General features: G+C 36.3%; 1 protein-coding gene across 2 annotated transcripts; it reads right to left on the bottom strand.

The window, feature by feature from the left end:
- Nucleotides 1–4,097: 4,097 nt before the first annotated feature.
- LOC148727464 (uncharacterized) lies at nt 4,098–7,560 on the bottom strand. Of its 2 annotated transcripts, none has more exons than XM_088729150.1 (2): nt 6,080–7,560; nt 4,098–5,667 (listed from the first exon to the last, which is right to left on the bottom strand). In XM_088729150.1, the coding sequence occupies exon 2, from the start codon at nt 5,482–5,484 to the stop codon at nt 4,858–4,860; it is 627 nt and encodes a 208-aa protein (XP_088585276.1). In that variant the 5' UTR covers nt 5,485–5,667; nt 6,080–7,560; the 3' UTR covers nt 4,098–4,857. The 2 variants fall into 2 exon arrangements, with proteins under 2 accessions (XP_088585276.1, XP_088585277.1); XM_088729151.1 differs by having other exon boundaries at nt 5,485–5,667; nt 6,080–7,559.
- Nucleotides 7,561–7,833: the final 273 nt, after the last annotated feature.

Genomic DNA, 7,833 nt, shown 5'->3' with positions numbered 1-7,833 from the left:
AACACAGTAATTACTACGCGAAAAATTATCACAATTAAAAGAAATGGAAAAATTGTCGAATCCACTGAAAATGTAAAGGAACCGCCGTTGACTTGAAAGGCGAGAATTGTACTAAAATTTCCAATTTTTTTTTTCTGTATTTCATTTCTTACAGTTTATGGATTCCAACATGATCATTACATTCTTATACATTTATGTGCCTTGAGCTATTTTCAAACTAAATCGCAACAAAGTTCTCATAAATATAGGGAAGACACCCTGATGTTCTTTTCTTAACACTTTAGTTCCATTTCGAGACTGTAATTGACAATTAAAGTCATTATGTATACAATTCTTAGGTAATTTATTAAAGAATCTACCTTGTTCTTGCCTTGTTATAATCTTTCGACATTTTTCATTGATAGTCTCAAAGAATTTTGTAATTGATCTTAACTCATTATTGCATTTTAACTCATAATTGTATTTTAGCCTTGCTCATCATACTTATTTTGATGCATAATTCTTGTCAAAACTCGAATTTGTTATAATCGTACTATATTTCTATACTTATAGCCTTCCCTTTTTACGGGGCTTTCTCCGCACTATCTCCATCAAAAACTGTCTTTTTGTTAATAACATATGTTTTATATTGTAAAAGTATGCAGAACAATTTAATCCACTTAACTGTTGGTATGCTCAATGCTTTATTTATTGTTTCACATCTACTCTAGCTATTGTCTACTTAAATAAATCAATACAATAATTGTTCTCTTTCCGATCTTTAATTTATTTAACTCACCGTTCGACAACATACTTTTCGGCGAACCATTCACAGCGAAGGTGGATCCATGCATCCCAACAGTTAATCACTTTCCACAGCCAGGTTAGAACGAAAGATCTCAACAATGAGTCCTCGCCCTCTTCCAACAACGTCCGATAACCTTACATTGACGTCTCCATTCAATTCCTTCTGCTGACACACGTAGTTATCTCCTTTATCTCTAGAAATAATTCATCTTCTAGACATCTCGCGGGCCAAAATCCCTTTTACGACGAAGATCGATTAAACACTCTTCATCAATTTCCCAAGAGCAACCGCGCGTTACCTGTACGTCATAAGACTCACGCAATACGATCGCGCCATTCTGACGTAACCGTCCCAGATTAAGATCTTTCAACTCCGCTATTTCGCGACACGGAGCCGGTAGCGAAAATCTTTTTTCGTTAGAAATATATATAATTTTTTTTCCTTTGGATATAAAGGATAAGGCAGCTCCCTCTCATATTTCTTAAGGTATCTATCTTTGTTTTCTTCATATAAATAATGGCACACACCTCCCCTTTTAGTTCTGGTTCCCGTTTCGTGACACTCCCGTTCGGTGTGCGCACACTTGAAATTATTATTGTTTTTTTGTTTTTTGTTTATATTCATTTAATTATCTTTTTTTTAATTTACATAAATATTCTCTTCTGTATTAGCACAGCATTCTTTGTTTCTCTACATGAGCATTGCATTCTCCTCCGTACTATCTCAGAAAAAAAATTTTTTTATTACTTTGTTTACATAAGTTTTCTCTTCTATTATATCTGAAATTTTCTTTATTTAATATACATATTTACTTCCCTCTATATTATCAAAAAAAAATTTTTTTTTCCTTTGGAATAGGTTCCAATGTCTTTCTAATTTCTCACTATAATTGTGTAGTTTTTCTCGCTTTCTTCAACAAGGACTCGGCACGAGGATGTCGGGCATTGACCTGGTACCAGGTTAGAAACATCCTCGCTCGGTTGTGCTTTGCCCCTGACGACTCACAACCTTAAGGAGCCTTGGTGCCGATGCATCCTTCTCTCCTTACCCGGCCGGTTGATTTCTATTTCTCTCCATCTTCGAACAACTTTCATAGACACTTCACATCTTCTCTCACCTCTCCTCGATCCAACTCCATATACTATAATATATAAAAGTCTTCTGTTAATAAATGTATTTTATTAGCTATTAACAGATCCTTCTTATTACACAAAGTTCCGTATTATTTACCTTTATTGTTTTTATTCAGCCCAAAAAACAAGTATAAACCTGGACCCTTAGCCCACCCCACCCCAAAACATTTTAACATAACCCTTCACCATAAACTCGCAGGAAAAGTGTTAACTAGCTCACGTTCTCTTTATATGTCATCTATAATTTGAAATGCCTACCACACTTCTTCATCACATCCCCTGCAGCCACTTATCAAGAGAGTAATAGGAATTAACACTGCTCCTCTTCTACCTATATCCTTCCCATTCCTACAGTCACCTGTCCATAGAAATCATTCTAAAAGGAAAATACTTTATTTTTATCAATAATCCTATTTTCCTATCTATCCTATTTTATTCAATAACCCCTTTTCCCTTCCTACACTCAAAAACAGAGACCCCATTCCACAAACCCTAAGCAAACCCTCACCTATTACTAACCTTTACCCCACCCAAACCCTAACCCTAACCCTAAGCCCAACCCTAATCTAGCACTAACCCTAACCCTAAAACCTAATCTAACCCCAACCCTAACCCAAACTAACACTAACCCTAACCCTAATATAACTCTAACCCTAACTATAACCAAAACACTAATATAACATTAGCAATTTAACCCTAAACCCTAAATGCTTCGCCCCCTCTTTCTAATAGTTACTCATACCATATTTTAACTTCATTTTATTTTATTTTATTTTGATTTTATTTTTTATTTTAATAATATATAACATATATTTTTTTACAATTTTATATTGAGTTTAGGAGCGTGCTGTTGTTACAGAAGTCGCTCCCTCAATTTTAACACCCAACTTTTATGTTCATTTTGCACACTCATTCCCACCCTTGCATACGCTTTGTTCCTTTTTTACCCACTGATCACGTGATTGCTCATCGGTGGAGTGGAAACCCATTTTCATGGGATCCCATACATCAACACCAAGGGAAGCTACAAAGGTTGCTAGTGAAACTACTGATTAATATATTTAATACTATACAAACATTACATTGCATATCTTTTAAAAGTATTCAATTCTGAGGCAGACTACCTCACTCGTTTATCCAATAACGTCTCAAATGACCGCTGAAATACTTCCCCTCCGAATAAAAGTGCTGGTTCAATTAATAATAATTATAAATGCTGTGTGATTGTCTGACCCTGTGCTCCCTATAAACCTAGCAGCGTATCGTGTATCAACGTTGCGTTCGATAAATCCCTGTAGCCTGTAATGAATTAAAAAGCTCTATATCTTGGTCAATAACAGCCTTTCTTCAGCTTTCTAGCTTTTAAAATTAACTTGCATCAAAGCATATATATTGGTGCTATCTCCAACATATTGGCTGTGGCGTTTTAAATGAAATTCAGTATCGATGAATCTTTTGACAGTGTTAGGGCTGACATCCTGACAACTGATCGATTTTGTGTGATGTAGATACTACGTCAGCAGGTGCATTTTATGCATGCCTTTTTTCATTTTTTTGCAATATTTCACTCAGCGTAATTATCAGCCACTTTTCAGTTGTTTAAACTATGCTCAACAATGTTCATTTGATGTGCAACCAGTTACAATGCAGTGCTTGTTTTAGTCGTTTTTAAAGTTTTGGTAACCTTGCTGGCATTTACTCGGGTGGAATACAGCAATGTTGCAAACTTATAGCAGAATCGATCATTTCAAAGTATCTTCTCGATATGTTTGTTTTTAATTGTTTAGATTTGACCGTATGAATTGACAAGTCAAACCAAAGATCTTCAAACTATCCAATATCTAATAGCTCTTCCCATTTTTGTTTGAACAGTAAAATAACCTCTTACAGCCAGCAATATAAACATGTTCAATAGATCAACGTTGGCGAAGGCCCAACTCTTTTAATTTTGCTCCCCCCCCTCCCCCCCTCGCTTCTTAATTCGTTCCTAAGCAACAAATGGCTTCCTTCAAGATTTTGTCCGTCGAAAGAGCACAAAAATACCAAATCAAAACATTGGCACTGTGAAGAAAGATGAGACCAGAGAGAGACAATGCGTCACTTCTTTCGTTTCATCCTCTCTCGCTGAAGTCATAAGAAGGCTTTGGTTCGTACATACATACATACATACATACATATATACATACATACTTTATTTAACGCGGTGGCTAACACTTAGCTATATAAAGCTACTTTACAGGTCAGTCACGAAAGAAAAGATAAGTAAATCAACTTAGAAGCTATGTAAGTGTTTAAAATGATTTAGTATTATAGAACTGCCTAAATTAATAGAACTATTAACGTTAGTTTTTAAAAACAAGAATAAATTGCGATGAGAGATTGCCTTGCCTTTAAAGTGTTCAAAATGATACAGTATATACAAACTACAATTATAAAACTATAATGCTTATATACTAAGAAAGCTAAGTTAAATACAAAAAATAAGGAGCTATAAACCTGCAAGGTCGAGCTCCTTGAGTTCACGTTTAAAACTGCGATAGGTATCTATTTCTCAAATTAGTAAGACTAGTGTTCCATAAGCGGGGAGCTTGATATTTCCACGACTTAATCCCATACTTTGTCCAATCAACTTTAGGTAATTTTGAAAAAGCGTCACCACGTTAATTATAATTAGAATTGCGTGTAGTCAATAACTCGGCAATGCATGCAGGTACGTTTCCATTCCCAATTCCTCGAAACACGGTACTTAACATTTTTGCAAGTCTTTGGTTAGCTAATGTGTTATTTCCATTCTTAACAACTAATGCTTCATAAGAAGAACTTTTATCCTGATAAACTAAGTAGAGCCCTCACTCGTTTAGTTTTTTGAGTTCGTAAATAGAAACTGCGATGCTTGTTAAGGGTGGAATATTGAGACAGGAGTCTTCATTATTTTACTTAATTTCTAATCCAATGTTGTGTGGTGGAGCTTTGACTGGAAGTACATCGGAAGTTTGGATTGACCCTGTGGTAAAGACCAAAGTTTTGTTCATGTGGACTTGCGCCGGCAACGCCGTTGAACTGGCATCCAGCCAATTGGGCGCTGTATGCACTACTAATATGCCACATCTCGTTCTGTACTTGCCATGTGCCAGCTGTGCATTCTTGACAAACAATGTTCCGTATGTTGATCAGTTCATATGTGCGACACCTTGCTCTCCATACACCAAACAGATCATGTTCTTTCAGTTTTGCACGTGCGTAGTCAGTGTAAACGAGACCATCAGCTGGAAAGTTGCAAGTGACTCTGAGGTGGGTTGAAGTATCAGTGACTGACTTCATATGAGCCAAAGATAAGCGATATGCATTCCAATTTATGGTGTTCCCCTCTTCATTTACAGGATGGTCCACACTAAAACCGTTTGACTCAAACTGGTTGTTGTTTCCGAGAGAAAAAGATTGTATTAGTGTCCAAACATAGCCGGGTTCAGACTCAAAGTCGCAGAAGACTTTAAAAATATTTTTCTGGGAATCATACACATCGAACATTCCAGACGCGTTATTGCCATTTTTTGCAACTTCCATACATTAACGAGGATACTTTATTTTCTCGCACCGCTGACCAGTGTAATTTGCAGGACAAGTGCAGTTGTACCTCACGGTGGTAGGATTACAAATCTCCTGACAGGTCCCACCCTGGAGACAAGGATTGTCCTTGCAACATCTGTTAATACAGTGGTAATTTTCATGGGAAAAATGTCTTCCATTCTAATTATAACAAAATGAAAAAAGATCTATCAATGATAAGGTCTGCAGGAGTGATGTACCATGTTTGCCGAGAAATAAAAATGTGTGTGTTTTTTTTTATGAAAGATCTTCTTTACGTACTGATAAGCTATATGTAATAATGACTAAGAACAGGGCCTCCAGGTTTATTCAAAGATCGCCCGCGATCGCAGGTGAGGAACCTTTAATATGGAGTCATTTTCGTCCATTCTCATGTAGCTCAAAACCATCCTTGGGAGAAAACTGTTTAACAGTAGCCATTGTTTGAAAATAGACCTTTTGGAGCTCAGTTGTCCCATTACAAAGTTCATGAGGATATATTGGATATAATAAGTTAGAAAAGAAATCTATTTGCAGGGAGTTAGGGAGGCTAATTTGGTTAGCTTCCACTTACATCAGACAAAGAGTACTCTCGCCCAAGATCGTAATACACCACTCCATATTTGTATCTTAGTGCATCTGGTTTCATGTATCTGTTCGCATCATTCATTTGACAGTTTCTTTGTGCAGCGTTGTGTAGGTAATTCATGGAGACACAACGACAGTCATTTATGCACAGAATGTGACATTCGGGAATCGTTGTGACTGTTGTAACCTTAAACATGTGACCCTCTAGGGCGTGGTCGCCGACGAAGTTCTGGCTTATATGGAAACTAAACGTTTGGCAGATATTCTCTGCAGAAACTTGTTTGAGCATCCGGAGCAGCAATATCAACTTAAACCATCGAGGAATCTCCATTCCACCTCTGAAAATGAAGCTTGAAAACTAAAAAGATAAATATAAACATTGTTTTAAAATAGCCGACCGGAATTAGAAGTTGAAGGCATACTCTGTTTGAAAACTTGTGCCCGCTAGAAAAGAGACTGCCAAAAAGGCAGCAAGACACGAAAGCTACATAACTAACTTGTATTTGAATTGTCTAGATATGGTTATGGATCAATTTGTTTTCTCTAGACTAAAATGGAGGATGACAAGAGCTTGATTTCTGTGAGTTGCGAAGATTGTTTCACGTGTTTAAGAAGGAAAAACTCACTCATAAAATATTTCATAACCTAAGGAAATTAAATGTAAAAGCTTTGAATACAAATTGCTTGGAGCTTATTAATGAAGCTTTAACAATTCTCCGCTTTCATACTATATGGCAAACTTTGTCTTGAGTTGTAAATACGCACTCTAACTAGTTTCATTATGGATTCACAATGAGTTTGTTTTGAACTCAAATTTATGTTTAGTTTCACTCAGAAATGTGAAGTTTTCTTTTTATCCTAGCAGAAATTATACATTTGAAAGTTTTCTTGATGAGGGTTTTAACCTCCTTTGGAAATTTTCCAAGGAAGCAATGAACTATTGTCTTTTTTTGTGATATCTGCTCATAATGTGTATACTTTAATTGCCATTAATCTTCACTTATCGGAGAGCAACGGCGAACCCGAACTCGATTCTTTGGTGATCTTTCATTTACACGGACATGTAGAATAAAGAAAACTACTCATTGATAACATTACAGAAACATTGCTGTGATAAACTTCCTAGATGTAACATGAGGATGAAGACAACTTTGCCTTCTAGCACTCGACTGAACGGGATCTCGTCTAGTACCTTATTGTTCAGTGTTTTCACCAGCATCTGTTTCCGTCTCGATTTTACTTTAGCCCGTTAACAGCTCTTCAACAGAAGCTTTCGTATTCTCAAGTCTGAAGTGATGTTCCAAATATTTCTACAACATTCATCTCAAATGCATTAAAGTATCTTTTAGTTCTTACTCATTTCTTGAATGAATTTCACGTTACCTTAGATGCTACTACTGGGGTTTGTTTTTCTGATTTCTGCCTTCGCAGAGCCAGTTCCACTTCGATAAAAACCAACGAAATTACATAGACTAAGCAAGGTCTTCCTAAGTATGTGTCGTCAATCACGTCAGATATTTATGACATTTCACAAACGGAGTTTATTTACTTCACATCGAGCGTGTCACCTCAGATCCAATCACAACAAGAATGTTTTATTTATTTCTTCGAATGAATCTAAAGCAAACGGTGACAATCTACTGCGAAGAGAAGAATTACTTTGCAACTCAAAACGTGAATTTAGAATGACTCAGTGGGTTACCGCAGGCAACTGAAATATTGGCAACAGCTGGTTTTATC

This window comes from Stylophora pistillata, chromosome 7, assembly GCF_964205215.1.
Source record: "Stylophora pistillata chromosome 7, jaStyPist1.2, whole genome shotgun sequence".
Lineage (NCBI taxonomy): Eukaryota > Metazoa > Cnidaria > Anthozoa > Scleractinia > Pocilloporidae > Stylophora > Stylophora pistillata.
The sequence above is the reverse complement of the archived record's forward strand: the minus strand, read 5'-3'. Positions and strand labels throughout refer to the sequence as shown.

What these genes read in the sequence shown, in the direction of transcription:
- LOC148727464 (XM_088729150.1), bottom strand. Translation starts at nt 5,484, where the DNA reads ATGGAAGTTGCAAAAAATGGCAATAACGCGTCTGGAATGTTCGATGTG.